General features: G+C 31.4%; 3 protein-coding genes across 3 annotated transcripts in view; all 3 read left to right on the top strand.

The window, feature by feature from the left end:
- LOC105332667 (uncharacterized) overlaps positions 1–868 on the top strand; it is a 30,171-nt gene extending 29,303 nt beyond the window's left edge. Inside the window, exons 35-37 of the mRNA XM_066071417.1 lie at positions 112–160; positions 270–322; positions 410–868. Of these exons, the coding sequence (XP_065927489.1) occupies positions 112–160; positions 270–322; positions 410–445 (138 nt within the window). The 3' untranslated portion in view covers positions 446–868. The remainder of the gene's footprint in view (positions 1–111; positions 161–269; positions 323–409) is intronic.
- Positions 869–7,515: 6,647 nt separating this feature from the next.
- On the top strand, positions 7,516–8,067 carry LOC136271410 (uncharacterized). The gene has a single exon (XM_066071416.1). The coding sequence runs from the start codon at positions 7,516–7,518 to the stop codon at positions 8,065–8,067; it is 552 nt and encodes a 183-aa protein (XP_065927488.1).
- A 4,184-nt stretch (positions 8,068–12,251) lies between these two features.
- LOC136271292 (adhesion G protein-coupled receptor L3-like) lies at positions 12,252–22,125 on the top strand. Its single transcript, XM_066071002.1, has 23 exons — positions 12,252–12,570; positions 12,698–12,784; positions 13,139–13,233; positions 14,419–14,628; positions 14,745–14,840; positions 14,978–15,077; positions 15,983–16,102; positions 16,283–16,352; positions 16,757–16,850; positions 16,957–17,015; positions 17,241–17,349; positions 17,616–17,722; positions 17,943–18,045; positions 18,198–18,348; positions 18,542–18,611; positions 18,844–18,904; positions 19,211–19,296; positions 19,451–19,577; positions 19,906–19,947; positions 20,828–20,908; positions 21,053–21,101; positions 21,499–21,548; positions 21,752–22,125. Exons 1-23 carry the CDS (start codon positions 12,411–12,413, stop codon positions 21,776–21,778), a joined length of 2,154 nt encoding a protein of 717 aa, XP_065927074.1. The 5' UTR covers positions 12,252–12,410; the 3' UTR covers positions 21,779–22,125.
- The last annotated feature ends 1,119 nt before the right edge of the window (positions 22,126–23,244 follow it).

Below are 23,244 nucleotides of genomic sequence, written 5' to 3'. Positions count from 1 at the left end.
GAAAATACCCCCCCCCCCCCGAAACTTTGTAAATGTAATATTTACATAAATGTATAAATTATTTATAAATGATTAACTCATGATTATTTTTTTTTATCTATGAACGTTAAGGTATCAAAATCAAGTTCAAAGGAAATGCAAAGTTTTGAGGAATCAAACGGTAAAGTATTTTCCCTATTTTTTAGCAGATCACCATTATGCGCTTTATTGTTTAAATTACAATATAATATTTTGTACACTTACAATAACTTATCTTCTTTTAAAAACAGAAGGTTTTAGAAATGAATCAACAGGAATTGCGATACCAAAAATAGATTCATCGGTATGTTGCAAACTGTTATAGCCAAAGTTGTTTTTGTGATATTTTAACAGTTTGTGTTTATTTTACAAAATCATTTTTTTTTCACAGAATGTTGGACAACATGGACCTTTCAAGTCAAGTTGACGAAGTCTTGAATGAAACGTGAACTCCTAAATATTTTTACGGAGCCAACCAAATCATATTACCAACTTATGTTTATCGAATAATTCGAGTAAAACAATGGACTTGATTATGAATTCTTTAAAAAGAGAATTAAAAAATAACGGTATCACAAGTTTTTTTTAGGATTCTTTTTAAATGAAAACAAGAAAAAAAAAGATTTAATAATGACTGTGTGTGTTGTGTTGTTTTCAATATAATGATACTTTATAACTGTTATTTACAATTGTTATTTATCAGAATAAAAAAAAAATATATAAATCTTCTTCTAAATGATCAGTGCTAGATAGTTAAGGTGTATTATCAGGGTAAATGTATCTGTAAACATTGCATAATATTTTTATCACAGGTCTTGTAAACAAATTTGATAAATCGCTGATACCGTTATTTAGTAAGTTTTATTTACTGAGAGGGCCTGGTCCTGTGTTATCTTACCGGGTCGTGATACCTTGTTTTGGCATACTTAGGAATATGTATGTTTTAGCAACCAATTTATGAGTTGTGCAATAATATAAATGCGTTTAAAGAGTTTTCTTTTATTTACATTAATACAAAATTGGTACAGTGAAAATGTCAATATATGCGTTTATATGTGAAAGTAAATAACACGATACATATATGCAATTTGATACAACATCATTTTCAGATATAACATTTAAAAAAATGTCTCGGCATTTTCCCATGAAATAGAAATTTTGTAATTAAAACATTTAAAACATTTTGGCAATTAAATGTAAATGTTAATGCAAGGAATTGCAATCTCAAATGCATTAATTATTTATCAATCTATATGAAAGAGATCCATTTCTTTAAGTAAAACATTTAAAACTGCGAAAACACAGATTTCAAAAAATAAAACTAAAATAAAAATCCAAAAACATAAAATATTCCGTGATATAGCGACTCTGATGCATTTGTATATCTTATTAAAATACTTTAAAGGAATTGAAGGAGGTACAATTTATGAGATAAGGATGATAACAGCGTTTACTTTGATAATTCAAGTTTGTTGAAGTCGATAACGTGATAACGGATTCTTTTTTCGTTTCTTCACATTGGCTTTGTTAAATGAAAACAATTTTCTGCATTTTGCTCAAGATTGCTATTTTGTTTTGAAATAAGAGACAAGAAGAGAAATGGATCGTTCGATGATTTGGATATTGTGGATTATTGCAATTACAGGTGAGAAAAACAAAGTTTTTGAGAGTATTTCTTAATGAACACCAGACATTACACGTGGCAAATACATGCGGTGTAAAACAAATGTGAACAAAAAAAGTTTATAAGTATTACTGACATCATCCATCTGCCAGTTTAACCAGGAAGAAGTCTAAAATACAACAAATACGCAGTACAGTTAAGGCGGCCAATTAAAATTTCGGTGAATTTGTGTGATGAAACACGTATACTTTAGTTCAACGGGCATGTTATTTCTAAAATCAATAGCAGTCGCTTAAATTCATGTATATATATATATACAATATTGTATGTTCATAGAGGTCTTGTGATATGGTAATCGCATGGTACAAGCAGAGGTATTTGTGGTTTTGGGGTCATTTAAAAATTTCAATATTGCAACGGCATAATCATGTCAAAATGTACAACTGAACTTTAAAATATTTTGATGTTTTATTGTAGATTTTGTAAAATGTTGCAAACGAGGGGGCGTTAAGGAAATATTTGAAACCTGAGTTACATGTAATTCCGTGAAATCACAAATCTTAGTTATTATGTACATATTCAAATATCTAAGCAACGAAACGAAGACCAAAAACAAATACAAAATACTGAAGACAATTTTTTGTCTGAAATTAGTTTGTATTACGTCAATTTACACATTGATGACGTCATGACTAAAATTTCAATGTCGTGTGAATTTTATTGGAAAGCATTGTAAACATATTCAAAATATAACTAATCTAAGAACTCTAATAAAGTATTGTGGTGTGATTTATGGAGAATTGAACATTAAAATACTGGGAGAGATGTTCTTTTTATCAATCATTCGCTAAAAGGTATGTAAATTTGCTTTTATTTCTCGGCCAGGCTTTCCTATGTCGTTGTTTACGATATAAAAATCCGACTAGAACAACACTACCCAGTATATATTGCACTTTAAATTTTATACGTATCGTTAGTTTGATCAATGCTTAAATTGAAAAGGTCAGCTAGAATCCCATGTTTTTGTGTTGTTTTGATGCATATGCCGTTTTCCGTCGAAACTTTAAAAAGTTGGGAAGGTTTTCCGAGAGCCGGATGAATAACTATTTAATTAAGTAGAACAAAGAATTCTAGCAGCGGTTTTGATTAAACTGAGATGTTTTGCCATCACTTTGTATGTTTATTTTATTTTGGAAACCGATGGGTAGTGTTGTTCTCTCTCATTTTATGTTAAGGAATATATACGTAAACTATTTATAGTTGATAATGCACCAATGTGGCAGTAATGCACTACCCGATTTTATTGCACTGCCATCTGTTTTAAAGGATACTATTAATTTTTTTATCTTATTCAAAATAGTTATTTCATTTCACGATTTTGAATATAACAGTCAAAATAATACGCTAAATTGCCCATATGCTTAATTAAACACGCCCGCGATCTTTTTTAGGAAAAATTATTTGTTAATAGAAACCATAATTAATAATGCATATGATGAATAATTTAGAAGGTCACAGTTTTAATTTCATTAAAAAATAATTAATTTGTAAGATTTAACAAGGATCTCAGGAGTTTTAGAATTACAAAGCATATTTCAAATTCACATGTAAAAGCTTGTCATGATCAGATAAGTGTATGCCCTTGCAAATGAATGATTTAATTAGGTACCCAGCATTAAGATATACGATATTTCATACACAACTGAGGTTGCCTCATTTAACGATGCATAATACAATATAACAAATTGAAAATAAAACTATACCGGTACATGTACTATATCATTTATCGGCTAAAAGCAGTTATCGGCTACACTGAGAGTTCGGGTTTTTAGAACGCGACTATCCGAGATTTTTTTAATTCGGTCGTCTGTTTCAAAAAGAGAGAAGTAAGTGTGCCTTCAAACTTTTAAACATGAGCTTAAACGATCATTATTTACCACTGATTTACATCTTTGCACTTTCAGCAGTGGGGGACGTGACGTAATAAGTTAAAAATAGAATATTACCTCTTTGTGCAACGTTATCATATCCCTTCTTTGATTTGACATATAATATCAATACATGTAACATGTATAAACAAAAGGAATTCACTAAAGTCAGAAAGAATAGTAGCGTGGTTGAACGCTTAATTGCACAATTATGTACTGAATAGTCTACGATGGTGTCTATGATAACAAACGAATAGTGTGCTGACCCCACAAAGAGAATATTTCAAATTACATTTAGCAGAGTATAAAACAACCTGTACAGGGATTATACTATGTTATTAACACAAAACTGATACCTGGTACAGTAAATCGTGAAAACTCGGTAAAGTCGGGGCGTGCTAAAAAGCACAAAAACAAGATGTTTTGGGTTCTAAATATTGATATAGTATAAAAGATGCATAAGTAAGGAGTTCCCGATTTAAAGTATGTCAAGTTTTATCAAAAAAATATCAAGAAATAAGGAAATACGAAAAGAAAACGTTAAATTTTAGCCGATGTAACTGGTACAGTTCCAAGTTCCAGAATAAGTAGAATTCTACTGATAATAATGTTGAACAAAATATTCATTTATAATTTTCCGTTAGTCTACATGCATAACATTTATTTCTCTTCTCTAAAAATGTCATATTTTGTAGTACAGCGAGAACGATCTCTCGCTTATTTTCAGTGTGTACGATATAACGGACATCAAAATTGTAAAAATTAGCATTTGATGTTTTTAAAGGGGCATGGTCACGATTTTAGTCAGAAATTATTTTTCCGATTTCAATGTTCACAATGCTTCAGTAAGGCATTTATAATAGGGAACCAAAATTTGTGTGTCCTTCGTTGAGTTATAAGCAAGTTACAGAGCTTGCAATTCTTTGCTATGTAAACAAAGCTTTTGTTTACATTTTGAATGTTGAAATGATAATTCCAATTTTAGAGCTAATGAATGTGTTAAACGTAAAGAGCTGTTTATTTATGCTTAAAATGAATAAGACGATAGACAAATCATCTTGAAAAAGATTTTTTACTGGTATATTGAACCTATGTAAACAAGAACAGGGCAAGAGCCTTGTTTAAATGACAAAGAATTGTGATCCCTGTATCTTGCTCATAACTTTACAACTGACCCTCAAATTTCATTTGATCAGTAGAAATGCTTTTCTAGAGCATTGAAAATAATGAAAACAGATAAATAGATTTTGACGAAAATCGTGACCATGCTCCTTTAATAAAAAAATTAGTATGAATTAATTCTGCTTATAAATGAATTAATTGGTACTTAAGAGGTTTGTAATATACTGTGATTTCATAATGCACTTTCCCGTACATTTTGTCTGAAAAAATTTATTGACAGTCTTCACTGTGTTGTATAGAGATTAAAATTCTCTCTTGTTAGTTTATGTATTCTACATATTGTAGCTTTCTGTTCTTCACATTTTTTTTCTTGAGAGGTGGGGGAGGGGAGTGTCCAATTTGGCTTTCGTAATCTCTTTCATTTTTTAAATTACATCGCTTTTAAAATGAAACAACTTGGAGATGCATGTATTTTGAATTACCGTTCATTTGGTGTGTTTTTAAAGGGGCATGGTCACGATTTTAGTCAAAAATTATTTTTTCGATTCTAATGTTTATAATGCTGCATGAAGGCATTTTAATAGGCAACCAAAATTTGAGGGGCATTTATTGAGTTATAAGCAAGTTACAGAGCTTACAATTTCTCGCTATGTAAACAAAGCTTTTGTTTACATTTTGAATGTTGAAGTGAAAATTCCAGTTTTAAACCTAAAATGAATGTGTTAATCGTTAGTAACTGTTTATTTATGCTGAAAAGGAAAAAGAATATAGACAAATCATCTTGAAAAAGATTTTTTACAGGTATATTGAACCTATGTAAACAAAAACAAGTCACGAGCCTTGTTTACATGACGAAGAATTGTGAGCCCTGTATCTTGCTTAAAACTCATCGACAGGCACCCAAATTTCATTTGATCATTTAAAATGCATTCATAAAGCGTTGTAAATAATAAAAACAGAAAAATAAAATTTGACCAAAATCGTGACCATGCCCCTTTAAAAAATAGTTTATACTTCTTTTTTTTTTAGCAATTATGTACATTTTTTACCCTTTTGATCAAATTAGTGTATCAATACTTCATTTTAAAACAATCACATATTCCAAAGTGTAATGGTAATTGCTTTACTTAACTTACTTTAACTACTTAATGCTTTACTTGAAATCGTGAAGAAATAAGATTCATTTGGACTGATACTAAACTGCTTAAGGGCCATTGGGCTTAGAGAGCGTTATACAAAGAACCTTCGCAATATTATGAATAATGATTCTTACGATATTATTATAATTATGGCAAATGAAAACTCTCATTTATTTAATTGTCAGTGTCATGTCTTGTAGGTCCTGTAGTAAATCGCAACCCTTGCTTCTCGAATTGGCGGGCTATAATTTATTCAAATTTCAACTCACAAATAGAGACTTCCACTCTGGAAGGTGCAGAAGTCAAATTTGTAATGTCACGGTCACATTTATACGAATTTTAATTGGAAAAAATCCGCTTTCTGATTGTTTTTAGTTATTATAAGACTTGTTGATTGAGTTTGAAAGTAAACATAACTTTTGAAACGCAAATTAAAAGTCAATTAAAAGAAACAGAAAATGCGATTGTTTGAAAAAATATGGTTCGAATACTAAAAAAAACTTTAAAAATGCAAAGATTTTCTGTCGCATGACTAAAAATAAATATGGACTTTTTCCTTACCCCCCCCCCCCCTTCTCCGCAGCAAATGAAACAAACGCCAAACAGCACAAACACAAAATTGCAATCAATTAAGAGGGCTCGATGTTTGTGACTATTTCAAAACTCTATTTACATGTGTATCTCCTAAAAAAAGAACACTTGATAAAAATATTACGTATTTTTAAAAATATTTTAAGATAAATGTATAGAATTGCCTTTTCTACTAACTGATAGTTTATAACTAAACCAAACATAGTGAATATTCAAGGAAAATCTTATGATAAATTTGTTGACAATTTCAATTGTCCTAAGGCACTCAGTGTTTTTGTTTCAAGAATTTCTAGTGAGGTATATCATTGAAATCTTTAGACAAAACATACTTAAAAATACAAAAAAGGGGGGAGGAGGCAGTTCCATCCCTCTGAGTAATGGGCCTTTCAATTTGACCTTTTTTCACCTAATATACAGTTTCAGCCAGACTTTTGTATATCAAGAATGTTTTGAGATTAACCCAGTTTGCCGAGATACATGTATATATTCAATATTTTTTTAACAAAACAAAATTTTGGGGTGAGTGATGTAATATTTTAGATAGAGGGCTTCCAGTATAAACTTTTATAAGCTTCTTGCAAATTTTGGCCTAAAACATTTCAAATTTTATTCTATATTTGCATGATTTTATGCTAAGAGTCTATAACACTCTCAATATCTAATTAAGTTCATGACACATAAATCGTGCTCAAACATATCAAATGTTAAAAAAGTGCCTTAAGTATAAAATATAAAAACGGAAAATTATATTGAATATTCATTAAATTTCCTGTTTCTGTCACTTTTGTCAATAAAACCTTTCCGACAAAAAATAGTCGTCCTGAAACTTTTTTTAAACTCAAATGGGTTTTCTTAATGAGTTTGTATAAATATGAAATAATAATCTTTCAATGATGATTAATAAATAAAATCATTTTCATTTAAAATAAAATGATCCTGTACACAATAATTGACCAGTAAGACTACTTCTGCCATTTTTCCAACAGCGATCAGTACGACTTCTTCTGCTTCATCAGCAACAACGACCAGTAACACTACTTCTGATCCATCAGCAACAATTACCAGTAAGACTTCTTCTGATCCATCAGCAACAATGACCACTAAGACTACTTTTGCCCCAGCAGCAACAACGACCAGTAACACTACTTCTGATCCATCAGCAACAATGACCACTAAGACTACTTTTGCCCCAGCAGCAACAACGACCAGTAACACTACTTCTGATCCATCAGCAACAACGACCACTAAGACTACTTTTGCCCCAGCAGCAACAACGACCAGTAACACTACTTCTGATCCATCAGCAACAATGACCACTAACACTACTTTTGCCCCAGCAGCAACGACGACCAGTAACACTACGTCTGATCCATCAGGAACAAAGACCAGGAACACTACTTCTGATCCATCAGCAACAAAGACCAGTAACACTACTTCTGATCCATCAGCAACAATGACCACTAAGACTATTTCTGCTCCATCAGCAACAACGACCAGTAACACTACTTCTGATCCATCAGCAACAATGACCACTAAGACTACTTCTGATCCATCAGCAACAATGACCACTAACACTACTTTTGCCCCAGCAGCAACAACGACCAGTAACACTACTTCTGATCCATCAGCAACAATGACCACTTAGACTACTTTTGCCCCAGCAGCAACAATGACCACTAAGACTACCTTTGCCCCAGCAGCAACAACGACCAGTAACACTACTTCTGATCCATCAGCAACAATGACCACTAACACTACTTTTGCCCCAGCAGCAACAACGACCAGTAACACTACTTCTGATCCATCAGCAACAATGACCACTAACACTACTTTTGCCCCAGCAGCAACAACGACCACTAAGACTACTTTTGCCCCAGCAGCAACAACGACCAGTAACACTACTTCTGATCCATCAGCAACAATGACCACTAAGACTATTTCTGCTCCATCAGCAACAACGACCAGTAACATTACTTCTGATCCATCAGCAACAAAGACCAATAACACTACTTCTGATCCATCAGCAACAATGACCACTAAGACTATTTCTGCTCCATCAGCAACAACGACCAGTAACACTACTTCTGATCCATCACCAACAATTACCAGTAAGACTACTTCTGCACCATCAGCAACAATAACCAAAAATACTATTTCTGCTCCATCAGCAACAACGACCAGTAACACTACTTCTGCACCATCAGCAACAAATATCAGCAACACTACTTCTGCACCATCAGCAACAAAAACCAACAACACTACTTCTGCTCCATTAGCAACAACGACCAGTAACACTACTTCTGCTCCATCAGCAACAAAGACCAGCAACACTACTTCTGCTCCATCAGCAACAAAGACCAGCAGCACTACTTCTGCTCCATTAGCAACAACGACCAGTAACACTACTTCTGTGAAAATTAATGTATCCATACATTCATCAGCCTTTACCATGGAACAGAAAATAGGATATATAGACTGCTGTTTTGAAAGGATTATAAGTAGCAACAACCTAACAACTACATGGAGTAAAAATGGTCTGAAAATATCTAATTCATCGATTACTGAGATATATTCATCGTGTAATGGATCAAACTGCGAATCTAAGCTGAAACTTCACGTTAACATCCTATCAAAAGGTTTGATGTTTGCTTGAGTAATAATTATTTAAGGTATCACAGGATGAATGACCATCTTTAAGTCCTCCTTAAAGATAGCTTAAAGGTGTTTAAAGGTAGCTTAAAGACGGTCTTTAAGCCACCTTTAAGCTACCTTTAAGCTATATGTATTGCTTAAAGGTGGCTTAAAGAAAGCGTAAAGATGGCTTAAAGGCAGCTTAAAGACTATCTTTAAGCCACCTTTAAGCCACCTTTAAGGACAACTTATAGGTCCTTAATGTCCAAACTTCTTTAAGCCGCCTTTAAGCCACCTTTAAGCTACCTTTAAGCCACCTTTAAGCCATTAAAAAAAATTAATTCAATATTGTGCCTAATTTCCAACAAAATGTATTAACTTTATGAAAGAAAAGGTATTAAATCGGTGTTTGTTCTAAAAAGAAAAATGAAAAAAAAAACACATAAAAAAAACCGACCACGGCGAGAATTGAACCCGGGACCCTTAGTTTACTAGCATCACCACACATCCTCTGCGCCACGGCAACTTACATTTACAGAATTTTTTTATATCCTATATATCAGTGGATATTGAATCACTGTATTGAATGTGTTTACTTGAAAAGATTTTGACAAACCATTCAGTTTGTAACAATCAATTATATCTAATTTATAAATTACATGCATGCATGTATTTAGAATGAAATACGGAACTTGGTCTTCAGTGAACAAAAATATATTATACCTAAATGGAAACCGTTAGGTTCACTATAGTAGCCTTTCTTACATGTAGTTAATAAATTTAAACCGAGTAGATATACGATCATCTTATTTATAGCTATAAAAATGTAAGAAAGAAAATGAAATCATTTCTTTTATTAAATGCATTAATACTATTAGGGTATTTGTTCAATTTCCCGCAATTTCCCGGTTTTCATGATCGCGGCGCCGTTCCAATATGTTTAAATATTTACATGTAATTGTATGTACATGATTTATAAACTATCAATTCTATAACAAACAAAATTAACCAATTACCGGTGACGTATTTACTGCATTTGGCAATTGCAAATGACTTGTACATACAATTATATGATGTGCCAGGCCGGGTATATTTGACATATTTACCCTTATACATATATTTAAATAATCAACCCCTATTTATGATCACCGGTACATTAATTAATTAGCCTCAAAATTTTACTCTTACATACATGTATCGTTAATTTGTAGACGTAACATCTTTGAAACCCAGAGCTAGGAAATAATACTTTGAAAATAAATTACAAATGTAAATTAACTTTTATTCATTAAACTTATCGTATACTCGTACATACTAAGATTCAACGCCTTTAGAAACCCTGACGTGCACCTGGGCACACGACACACCTGTTGTGTATACCTTGTATATTCTGTGTTAGTTCCAGGGGTTTTCTTAAGTTGGACAAACAATAGACTCTAATTAGATATACACAAACATGCACATGGGCACACGACACAACTGTTGTGTATATCTTGTATATTCTGTGTTAGTTCCAGGGGTTTTCTTAAGTTGGACAAACAATAGACTCTAATTAGATATACACAAACAAACAAAACTATGTCCAGACAAACAAAGCAGTAATATCCTGCCCGATATAACAAAGGCAGTTGAGAGTCTTTTCATCTTTAACATGTATCTAGCAGATCTAGAGTTAGAAATAATGAAAATTAAAAAAAAAATACAAACCTTAAACCGATTAACAAATTAAATCATGCATTTTTGGTTCACTATCTTTATTTTGTTTAATAACCGGATGAACTGAGAGAGAGAGAGAGAGAGAGAGAGAGAGAGAGAGAGAGAGAGAGAGAGAGAGAGAGAGAGAGAGAGAGAGAGAGAGAGAGAGAGAGAGAGAGAGATTTTTTTTTCACCGATTAATTTATAATAGGAAACAAACATACTTTAATTAGTTTTATGCACATATTAAGATACAGAGACTGCGCTCATCCCTACAATAATTTTGAAACCCCCCAAAAATTATAAAGAATTTTATAACGGCAATCTGTGTCCATCGGAGCGGTGCTGATGATAGCGATCTGTGTTTAATGGAGCGACGATTAAAACCGCCTGGAACACCCCCCCTTCCTTGGAAATTATATTATCACTCGGATGACCCCCTCCCATCTCTATAAAAGAGCTTTTGCATTTAATATATATTTTTATTGTTCAGCTTGATCAATATTGACTTAAAGGCCACTTAAAGACAGTGTAAAGGCAGTGTAAAGAGAGCGTAAATGCCACTTAAAGATGCTTAAAGGTGGCTTAAAGGTGGCTTAAAGAAGTTTGGACATTAAGGACATATAAGCACTTGCTTAAAGGTGACTTAAAGGCGGCTTAAAGGTTGTATAGCCTTTAAGCTCCTTTAAGTCACCTTTAAGCCACCTTTAAGGACTTGCTTAAAGATGGTTTTTCGTCCTGTGTATGTCGCAAGGCACCGTTTCCACCACTTTTTATTTTCATTTAATCAATATACAAACCAGTCAGTGAAAAACAGTTCAAATCAATATTTGTCAAAAACTTTAGGATTTCTTCCTTCACACACTCCCTTTGTAAACCTAGAGAAAATTCTCGAATGTCCTTCCACAATTTTCGACATTATCATTCAGGTACATGTACTATTCATGTCGCTTGCAATGTAAATTCCCGTGAACTTTTGTAAGTTGTGTATTATGAAGCCTAAAGGGATATTAAGCGTTTCAGCACAGGGAAATATTATTTTTTCGTTTGAGTAGATAATCGAATCTTCGACACAGAGGTATTATTGATTTTCAAAATATAGAACATAAAGTGTTGGAAGCAGAAACTTGAGATGAATCGAGTCGTAGGATAGATGAAATATATGTAGCATTTTGAACATTATGATCGCTACCGCAACAAAGAATTCCCCATTGATTTTTAAAAACCTATTATTTCACATGATGATTATCTTAAAATTGTTATTTCCTTCGAATAAGTGAGAATACTAATTTAAGAAATATTATGACCTGTGGGGAATTTAATAATAAGATCGATTGGTTAATTTTATGCATTTCGTTCGATAATATATAATGAAAATTCTTACGTATAGTATTCAGTGACATGATATAATGTATTACATTTAATACAATACATTTAAAAAATAAAAATACTTTTTTAGGAGAATATAAATGTGATGTTCTCATAAAGGATCATGGAGTTTATTACCAAGGACAAGCAGTGACTAACGTTACTGTTAAACAAATACCTGTTCTTCTGATCAAACCAATTCGCACTTCTGTGACGAAAGGGGATGAAGTCAGTGTCAATTGTAACGTCGCAAATTTAAACGAAACATATCTTAGAAACCGCACGGTTATAAAAATGTGCTTTTCAAACATGACAGAAGTTCAAGACTGCCATTTAAAATCTAAGTATAATTTTGCTTGCAACTTTTCCATTGTGTCAAATATGACATTAAAATGCGGGTTAAGCAACTGTTCGAATAACCCCATCACGTCTACCATAACTGTAGTGAGACAAGGTATAGTCATCTCTCTCTCTCTTTCTTTCTTTCTCTCTCTCTCTCTCTCTCTCTCTCGATGATTGTCTATCCATCCAGATGATTTTCTTTCCTTTTTTAATTTTATTCATTAAATTTTGAAACGCAGGGGACAAACTTTGTGAATCTGACGATCAATGGCCATCAACACAAACAGGACTAAACGCTTCAATCCCCTGTCCCATGGGATACTCAGGTAGTTATGCTATTTCATTTTATACTTGTTTTGAAAAAAATCGAAATATTAAAATGAATTTAAAATCATATTTGGATTGGAAAATACTATAAACATTTTATGACAAAACTTACAAATATATTGATTATCAATTTGAACTGCTAAAGATAAAAAGATTCTCAAAAGTGTCATTATCATCATCATCATCATCATCAATATCATCCCAAGTATCTTCATCATTAGTCATTTAACAGTAATAACATTTGTCTAAAATACCATTGGCTCCAAATCATTATACGTATTTGAAATAACTTGTATACTTAGCCTAATTGAACCGATAAGCAGTTTTACATATTGGATTTTCTGTAATTTAAGGTGTAGTTACTAAAATATGCCGAATAAATGGGAAATGGGATAATAAAAACAATTCGGAAAACTGTAAACAAGCAAAACTAGAACAGATTGAAAACGTAAGTATTTAATTGCATTTTGAATGCCACTTGTTTGAACTCATTTTGTATTGTTCACCACTCTGAAAAACACGAATATTTTCAAACAAGTTTGCTTGCATGTGAAATGCATGCTTTTATATGATGACATATTACTTATCCATATTTACAAGGTCTATTGTGCAAATAAAGTCAACTCTCATGTTTACTTAAATCAATAATGTTGCAAATTGCATGTATAACCGAAGGACCGCCTCTTAAAATTTACTACTGTATTTAGCTATTTTATTTTGGTTTTAAAAATGTATGCATATTCCTATTCTAAACGATTTCCTTAACGTTAAACGTTCTTAAGATTTCTATGCTACATGTACGCTCCAAAATGTTTCAATTTTCGGACAAAATGCTTGATACTCACAGCTCATCAATTCCTTCCTTCAAAAAATGGTTGGAAAAACATTTTTGCCTATGTCTTTATTATGTTGATAATGTTTTGATAGATATTTAAATATGTGTATCCGCTTTCCTGTAAATGATACCCCTTTAAAGCCGTAGAAAGAGAGCAATGACAAGGAACACTTTTGCAAGTCTAGCCTTTTTCCCGACATTTTATATTTGAAATGATTGCTTTCATAAATCTAAAAAAAACTAATTTAATGTACATGTACTTATCGTATCATATCGAATCCTTTGCCAGACCATGCCGATAATTTGCACAAATTAGTCTCCAGTTTTCAAACTAAACATATCTCACCTCCTGGGGAGATGATAACCATCATAATAAACTATTTGAGAATAAACAGTTCAGGTTGCCTTTTATATCACATGTGTAGCTCAATATGCGATGAAAAGTGTTGATTTGTTAATGTGAAACATTTGAGGTTGTTTCAATTATATTTCATGAATTCATAAAAATGTTCGAAAAATGAAATGTTTGTCTGTCAAGGAACTTTTTTTTTCATGCGTAAAGTTGTTGACGTCTTGTAGATAATAGGTTGCGCGGCGCACAATTACAATTTCTACAGAAAAAGTTAAGATTACCAAGATACTTAGTAAAATATGTGATAAAAAGAATCTCTCATGATTTGCGATGGTATATGAATTTTATCAAATTTTATTGTGTGATTTAAAAAAAAAACCCACACAACTCTTTGGATAAAAATCATATACCATCACAAATCATGAGATATCCATTATATATACCAGGTTCTCAGCAAAACTGGAAAATTAACAGCAGATATCGTGGAGTCATCCTTATCCACTATATCAAGCATACTAGTAGTTAACAACTCTACCTCTTCTTCAAATGAGAACAAACTTGCAGACAATGACATCAAACAAAGTGTAGACCTTATATCTACCATATCTACAAAAGTCAGCTTCACAGACCAGGAGGCTGCCAACAAGACAACACAGGTGTGATTTTAATCATTGATTTTTTAATCAATAAATGATTTATATAATTGCCAAACATATGCTCTTAAATTATTGTTGTTTAATTAATATATTTTTTCTTTCTGATACAAAATAAGATTTTCATGGAAATAGTGAGTCACATACTTGGCCCGGGAAAAAATAATGTGGCATCGAGATATACTAATGCACATAAAAAAGAGAAAGAGAAAAAGGTATATATCTTCGAACTTTACGCGTAATAATATGAGAGAAACACTATAGTTTATAACACCTCTTGCGTAAAGCTTAATTTGGATCAATTAAACTTTTCTTTAATTTAACCTTTGATATCATGGTTTATTGTTTACAGGTAACAAGCAAAATCTTAGCATCTGTGAATAGTTTTGCGAAATCTGTGACGAGTGCTTTGAAAGTCAACCAAAACGTCACGGTGAAAAAGCACAATATGTGTAAGTTGATTTAATTTTATACACGTTAAAACTTTATCTCATTTAGAACTTCATTTGCTAGCTTCGTTTAAATATTTGATAAAACTGTGTAAAGCACTGTGTAAAGCACAGGAGCGTGGGATCCGAACCCTATCCACAATAAACCCCCAGCGTGGTTTGCACTCGGAGGGGGGGGGGGGGAATAGTATCTAAAACATTCTAGTAAATAGAAATTTCTTTAAAGTAACATGCAAAAACATAATTAACCCTCTTCGAAAATGAAACGAAAATGATTTTACTTTTTAATTAGTTAAAAGTAAGATTGAAGTCAACAGTACATATTTCTAATTCATGTTTTTACTCATTCTTTAATCATGTGTTTTCTGTTTCCACCATTTTTTACAATGGCGGTTTTCATTTCAAAAGAAGACCCTTTGGTACCGTTCAAACTCAGCGAGTTAAATATAGATTTTGAATCAAGCAACTAAGAAAATTTTCTTTAGCATAAACGTTTTAATATTTTTGAACATCATTTTTAACTTGTATTGGTTGTTCTTGTGTGATTTGTCAGCGATGCTGAGTTTGTTGCTTGTAAAAAAGTTAATTAAGTTGATTAGAGTTATCGGACTTTGAATTTAACGTAGCAACTCGAATAGTTCAAGTGGAGTTCCGAAATTAAATGCACAGACAATCGACGCTTTGTTGACTATTTACCATACGCAATTATAATTATGTTTCATGTCAGTTTGTCAATATATATTCAATGTTCATCTATTTTTGATTATTACGCAATCTATTCCGCGAGGCAATATTAATGTTTTCTATCTGTTTAACTTTCTATTCGTATTTTTTTTAATGAAATGTAATGCTGTATATAATTCGTTTTTTTATTTTCTTTTCTTTACCGCGTCCTTCCATTTGTATAGTGTTGAGTATAGAGAAGATTGACAAAAATACTGATATTAAGTTTCCAAAGGAAACAGAAGATAGCAGTCAACAGACGACCCACTTCGTGCTACTACAAGGAGCTTTTAAAAATATGAGTGGTATTCCTCACATTAAGATTATATAAATATGTATTCCATTAATTGAAAAAGATAATTATATTTTACATCAAAACATTATTATTTTGTCACAGGATGTTGCCATGAATAGTTTATTTGATGGAATAAATAGTGTAAAAATCAATTTTAAATATGATTAATCAACAAATCAATACTTTCCAGAGACTGAAGTGGCTTTCACAGCTGTTAAATATGAAAATATTGGCTCCGAGTTCATCTCTAATAATTACACGTACGTTTATAAGAACACCATTCATGTAGCATAAGTATGCTTTAAGGTCATATTTAAATCAATATCTTTCGGAACGTCAACTACTAGTGTTACTAATATGATATTCTTTTCATGAAAGTTTCATCACATGTATATTTATGTCTCCTTATCTTTCCAAGTACAACGAAAACAAGCTAAAAAGGAAAACAAAATTTTATACGTCATTTCTGGTATTTTTTTGTTTTGTTTGTTTCTTCATATGTTAATAAGAAAACAGATATTGACTGTGTTTGCGGGCCAAACATAAATTATATCAGCCCCCTTCGACCTAAGATATTAAATATTTCGTCCCTTGGCGCTAAAACGATCAAAGTTGCCACCAACCCGGATCAATATTTGTATAATATGATATTGGTGTTAAACAGGAAGGTCGGATCCAGTGTTTTGTCCCTTACTGTCAATGGGCTGGACTCACAGTATCTACATGAAAATATCACACTTTTGTTCCAAAGGAAAAATGTAATTTAACTATTTTATTACCCTTTTTCAACAAATCTAGTAGTCCATATTGAATTGTCTGGTAATCCTACTGTATACATATAACACATTACTGGTTTTTTTCAAGGTTACCGGAAATTCGACAGAGTGTGTATTTTTGTGGGAACATAATAGTGATACACACAGGTAACGGTTTTCGATAAACATTTTATAAATTAAGATATAAATGTACAAAAACAATGTTCATGCACATTTGTGATATAACATTAACTTATAGTTATGTGTATAGAATAGATAACCCAGTAATTGAAATCCTATGAAAAATACTCTAACAAAAAAGGAATAAAAATATTATATTTGATAATGTCTAAGGAGATACTGCTAATATGTCCTTTTTAAATTATTTAATAGCGTTTGGAATACGTCAGGATGTTCTTTAGAGAACTCTACAGATTCCCAGGTTAACTGTTCATGCAACCATCTAACCAACTTCGCCATTTTGATGAGTTATACTGAAGAGGTACATACAATTTTGAAAATTCTCCAGGACATTTGAGTTGATTTGAATACCTATATTAGAGACGTGTATATGCGAGCCAATTGATAAAAAGAACAAGGTTTATGAATTCCATTCTTAAAAAACTGGGGGGGGGGGAGGAGGTTATTATCTGTTCGCAGTTTGTCCCTTTTTTGACTAGAAACTGTCGATAAAAGGAAAAACTAATGGCAGCAGAATGAAAGATTTGTTATTTACTTTAACTAACAACATACATATTTATATTGCAGATACCAAAGGAAGACATCAAACGACTAAAAATAATATCTGTCTTCGGATGCAGCCTCTCTATAATTGGGGCTTTTGTAACAATCGTCTTGTACATTTACTTTTGGAGGTAATGCAGGTTGTTTAATAGTTTTAATATGCAACTACAGTTGTATAGTTTTTATCCTTCTCGTATGTGTATAGATTACTATATATAATGGGTTAGATATTTAAAAAAGTGGTAAGAGTATAGTGGCATTACATGTATATTCAGATTGATCAATTAATATAAGTTCTGTTTTAAATTGTTCAAAAGATTTCATGTGAGGACAAAACTAACTTTTTTTCAGATACATAAAATCTCGTCGTTCAACGTTGGTCATTAATCTATGTTCTGCTCTGTGTATTGCATATCTTTTGTTCCTAACTGCTGTAGAACATTCGGAAAACAAGGTACTTATTTATTCCACTCTATCTTGAAATCTCTTAACATTGAATGTTTAACTTGTCTCTTTTTGTGATCTCTTTATTTAGAAGAGGAAACATCATTAGTTTGAGGTGTTTCTCTTTTAAGAGAATCACATTATTTTTGTTTCTATTTTTAGACAGGTTGTATAATAATTGCTGCTCTTTTGCACTACTTCTTCCTGGCTATGTTCACTACAATGCTCTGCCTAGGCATCGATCTTGCAATTGCAGTTTTTGATGTTTTCAGCTCAAGGTCAAGGTCTGCTATTTTCCTTCTGGTTAGTTGGGGTAAGTAGTGGTTTAGAATTCTAAACAAAACTGGCTAATTTTGTTACAAGACAGTCAAATATTAGTTCAAAGATTAAAAAAAAAATCTTATCAAAACTGCAATAATACATTTTGTAAGCAAAATGAATTGTTAATTAAAACAAAACACCCTTAAATTTTCCTTATTAACGTTTAATTTTTTTTTAAATTATAGGTTTACCGGCAGTCATTGTTGCTATTACTTTGGGAGGATCTCAGTTGGAGGGATATGGTGATGAATCATAGTAAGCCATATCGAAATTCAATATAAGGTCAAGTTCTACATATATAATCCCATATGCCGGTACTATAATAGGGAGAAGTTTAACATTTATATTTATGAATATATATTGTATTAAAAGCAATTTGTTGCATGTTCCTTGCATATTCTTGTATACATATTAAAAACACTTTTTGTTTTCTATTGTTAAATTCTTAACCGAAATATAATATTTGGCATTTGTTTATTTTCTGAAGCTGTTGGCTACGACACACCACTTTGTTTGGGTTCATCGTCCCGGTTCTTTGTATAGTTTTGGTAAGTTTTTGGTAAGCTTTTTAAAAACCTTTGACAAGAAGTCATCGTCGCTTCTTATATGGATTGAAAAACGTCTAGTAATATATTACACTTTTAAATATTATTGGATAAGAATGAAATATTTTTAGCAATGCCATTCTTATCTCCACTTTCAATATAAAGTTCACCATCCTCGTTCACAAAATATCCCTTTCACAAAATATGATTACTATACTTTGATTTTTACTACATGTACAACAGGATAATTAATTTTTTTTCAAAAATGTACATCCCATGAATTAACGTGATCTTTAATATTTTTTCTAGGTGAATTTAATTATTGTCATCTTCGTCATGCGCAGAATATATACGTCTTCTTTTATGATGAAAAAATCTCTGAAAGAAAAAACATTGTGAGTATAAAAATATATATTTATATATAATTTCCAGATTTTGGAATTACATATATTGTATATCCATTTTTCTTAGAAAAATTTCATGAACATTACTATTAGATATGGAGGAAAATTTGGTCTATATGTTTCATGTTTATATTTTACTTAACAGGAGTGGACTGAAGGGAGTATGTGGGCTGCTGCCAATATTAGGCCTCACCTGGGTTTTTGGAATATTTTCCGTGAATCAGGATCTAATAATTTTCCAGTATTTGTTTGCAGTTTTCAATTCCCTTCAGGTAAATTATTCGGCAGATAATGTATTATTTTGTCAATTTTAAAAGTACCACATGATTGTAAGAACTATGCATTAGTTTTCAATATATAATAATAATTGTAACTTTTTTTTCTTATTTGCATATTGATATCAGAATTATGATAAACATATAAACAGTGTGTCTAAAATAAAAGCCCCCCCCCCCCCCCAAAAAAAAAAAAAAACAAAAAAAAAACAAACGAAAACAAGTGACCATAATACAAAAGGTAAACGGAAGTGTTTAGTGTCCCGTATTTTTTCGTCATGTTAAAAAAAGACAAATTCATGCATGGTTATTTTTCTATATACAGGGTCTCTTCATCTTTCTGTTTTATGTTGCCTTGAATCCACAGGTAAAATCATTTCTATCTATTTCTAGAAAAACCATAAAAATAGAAATTATTTGCTTCTGACAAATTAAGATTGAAATACATTGTACAAATTGTTTATAAAAAAAAACCCACCATAATGCAGTGAAACTCGTGTCGAGCAAACACGAACATACCGAATCTCATATAAAGGGAAATTTTGTGAAGTGTCTAGTCTTGGTTACTTGGTTATAAGGAATATACGGATTCTGCGAACTGATGTTTAGCCCTGGAAAGGTGACAAATAACAAAATTGACTTCTTTTACGGTGCATTCTTTTATAGTTTTAAAACATAGCAATGACAATTGACAAAACCTGTTGAATGATTCCCCCTTATAATCCCTATATTCACCACCCTATTATATATCTTTTAGAGGAAGTATTTAAGTGTATGCCTCAATAAGCAAAAATGATAGTACTATTGAAGGAAACATGTATATATAAAGAATTCGTTGTGCTTATTATTACGAGTTCATTAAACGGATATATTCCGAATTAGGGATTTAGCAAGCAATTCAACTGGTCATGGTCCCTAGGACATCGCTCTAACCGAGTGTATTGTATAGAATGAATTAATGTGATATTCCTCTAGATAACTTGATTTATAATCATCTATATATCATTTTATATATCATTTTTTTGTGACAGATCACTGCATATTTATATTCAAGACAGGAACTTAGTATCTTGTCATTTATGTATTGGAGTATGCATTTAAAAACTCTATGCACTGTAAACTATTTTATACAATTTATGGAAATGAAACATGAAATTCTAAACATTGCTACTTTGAATTACTGAATTACAAAGATAAATTCAGAATTTTCTGATAATTGTTAAGTACATGGCATTACTTGTTTGTAGATGCGAGAAGCAGTTGCGAGAAAGATTAAAATATACGATTCAAAATCATCAATTTCAAAGACCTCAAAGACAACAAAATTTGTAAGAAAAGACATTTAGTTGAAATCTAAAATGAAATAAGTATTTTTGAAATACATGTTATTTTTTCAATATTACTAAATTGTGAATTGAAAAAAATCATAAATGAAAAAATAATAAAGCTCAACTTCATTGCAATTTCTAAAGGTGTCGACTTCTTATTCAGAAGAGGAACAAAACTTTGAAGAGCGTGAAGGTACAGTTAATGGAAGAAGACAATTACAATTGTACTTAAGAAACTACTTATAATTGTCTGCTCTGTTCAAAGTGTCAATTTCAAACTAAAGAACAATCTGACTTATTTGTACAAGGTAAAATGATTTAAACATTTATTGTTACTGCGGTATTCAAACCAATGTTTATTGAATCAATCCATCCACTGACCTGATTAATAACTCTTCGCAGACAGCTTAGTTTCGCTTTACTATAACTGACAAATTTTCGGGTAACAAAATATGAAAAATATAAATTATATGCAACAAGTTTTCATTAGAATATGTCTGAACTGATACAATTCATGGCCATTTACGTCAGGTTGATAACATTAATACATGTATGTTGAAACAGCACAATAATCATTTACTTCTGTATAGATGGCACAGCGGCATCAAATATGTTCATCATTCCGCGCTGTAGTGTACAAGTGAGTATAAATGATTAGTGATATATTTCATTAATTTTTATCAATAATACATATAAGAGTATTCGGTATTAAATTTCATATGCGATGTATAAGTTGAATGCACACTTTTATCAAAGACAATATAATTTTAATGTTCAGTATATTAAGTATTTGCTTGAACACGCAATGACAATATACGTCCTATTCTATTTATATCATTGTAGAACAAACTGTTCAATAAGAGACAGTAAACATCTAGATTGCCGTACTCCGTTATGCTACAGCACAGCTGTTCAATGAAGGATCCATGAGGAAAGGATTTGTGATATGATTAACTAGCATAATACTAATCCTGTCAGATGTAATAAGATAATCATTTCTCTTTTTTTTTTTTACTTATTTCGTACAGTATTTGTAGCATCGATAATAAACGCAAGGGAGTAAATAAATTTCTCTCATTTGTTTGCAATGTTTATTCCAATTGAAAACTCAATTTTTTAAAAAAAAATGTTTTAATTATGCGTATTTTGTGTATCATTTTTTTTATTACTGTATATTTAAATCTTGTAATTATAACCTTTGACCCAAATGCATAATAATTTTATCTGATGTCAATTTAGATATTTTATAACAAATCAATATGTAATAAATAATTTATTACAAGACAAAATTAGGACCTAATGATTGTCCTATTCGCTGTTTGGAATCTTAAGTGTTTTAATTTTTTGTGTCTCTATATTTCGGTAATTAAATTGAAAAGCTGATCGTTTATATTATTCATATTCAGTTTCGTATGATTGAAATACGATTTCTTTACTGTTGTATATTTGTAAATATTTTTATTGTAAAGTTATGTAATAATATATTTGGCCGTTTCATTTCTACAAAATTTTTTGTTACAAAAATTATACTACTGGTGTGATAAGCAGTTTTATATTTTTGCAGTTTTCGGAATTGAACCTCATATCTAATATGATTTGTTATAATATTATTGTGGTTTATAAAACAATTTTCAAAATATACAAGTTTTTTTCTGATATTTTTCCACCATTTTTAAAAAAGGACAGTTTTCTTGTACTTGGGTGTGCGTCTTAAGCTACACAAATGAGTAAGTATGTATAAAGTTATTAAATATTAGCAAATATTTTCGCCAATTTCTGACTGCTAAGTAAAAAATATTTGCACGTAATGAGAAAATGTAAATTTAAAGGTTAAAAAAGCAAATATTGTGTTTCTGCTAGTTAAACGTAACAAAGTTCCTAAGCATTGTAACCTCCTGAGAGCCAAGTCAAATACAACGATTAGCAACCTGTAATGTTAACATGTATTCTATTTTATTAGACTTTTTAAACAAGCGGCCAGGGGCCATATCGCTCATCTGAGCAACAATCGCTATAACTCTGATCAAATCGGTTATGGTATCAAAATCAAAATTTCTTAAAAATGAAGTACAGTAGACCTTGTTGATCCTGTGCAAAAATTGAAAAAATCTGCCGTTTTAATTACCACTCCCTTTGTGGTCACACTCTTCTCCATAGATTCATGCATATGGTTTGATCAAACTTTCATCGCCACAGCCGGTGTTTTCACACAAGTTTCAGCTTTTTTGGCTGAACGCTTTTTCCAGAAGATTTTCTCTATATCGTCTTATGTCAAAATTTGACCCCCCTTCCCATTGTGGCCCAACCATTCCTCATGAATCATAATTTGAACAAAC

This window comes from Magallana gigas, chromosome 9, assembly GCF_963853765.1.
Source record: "Magallana gigas chromosome 9, xbMagGiga1.1, whole genome shotgun sequence".
Classification (NCBI taxonomy): domain Eukaryota; kingdom Metazoa; phylum Mollusca; class Bivalvia; order Ostreida; family Ostreidae; genus Magallana; species Magallana gigas.
The sequence above is the reverse complement of the archived record's forward strand: the minus strand, read 5'-3'. Positions and strand labels throughout refer to the sequence as shown.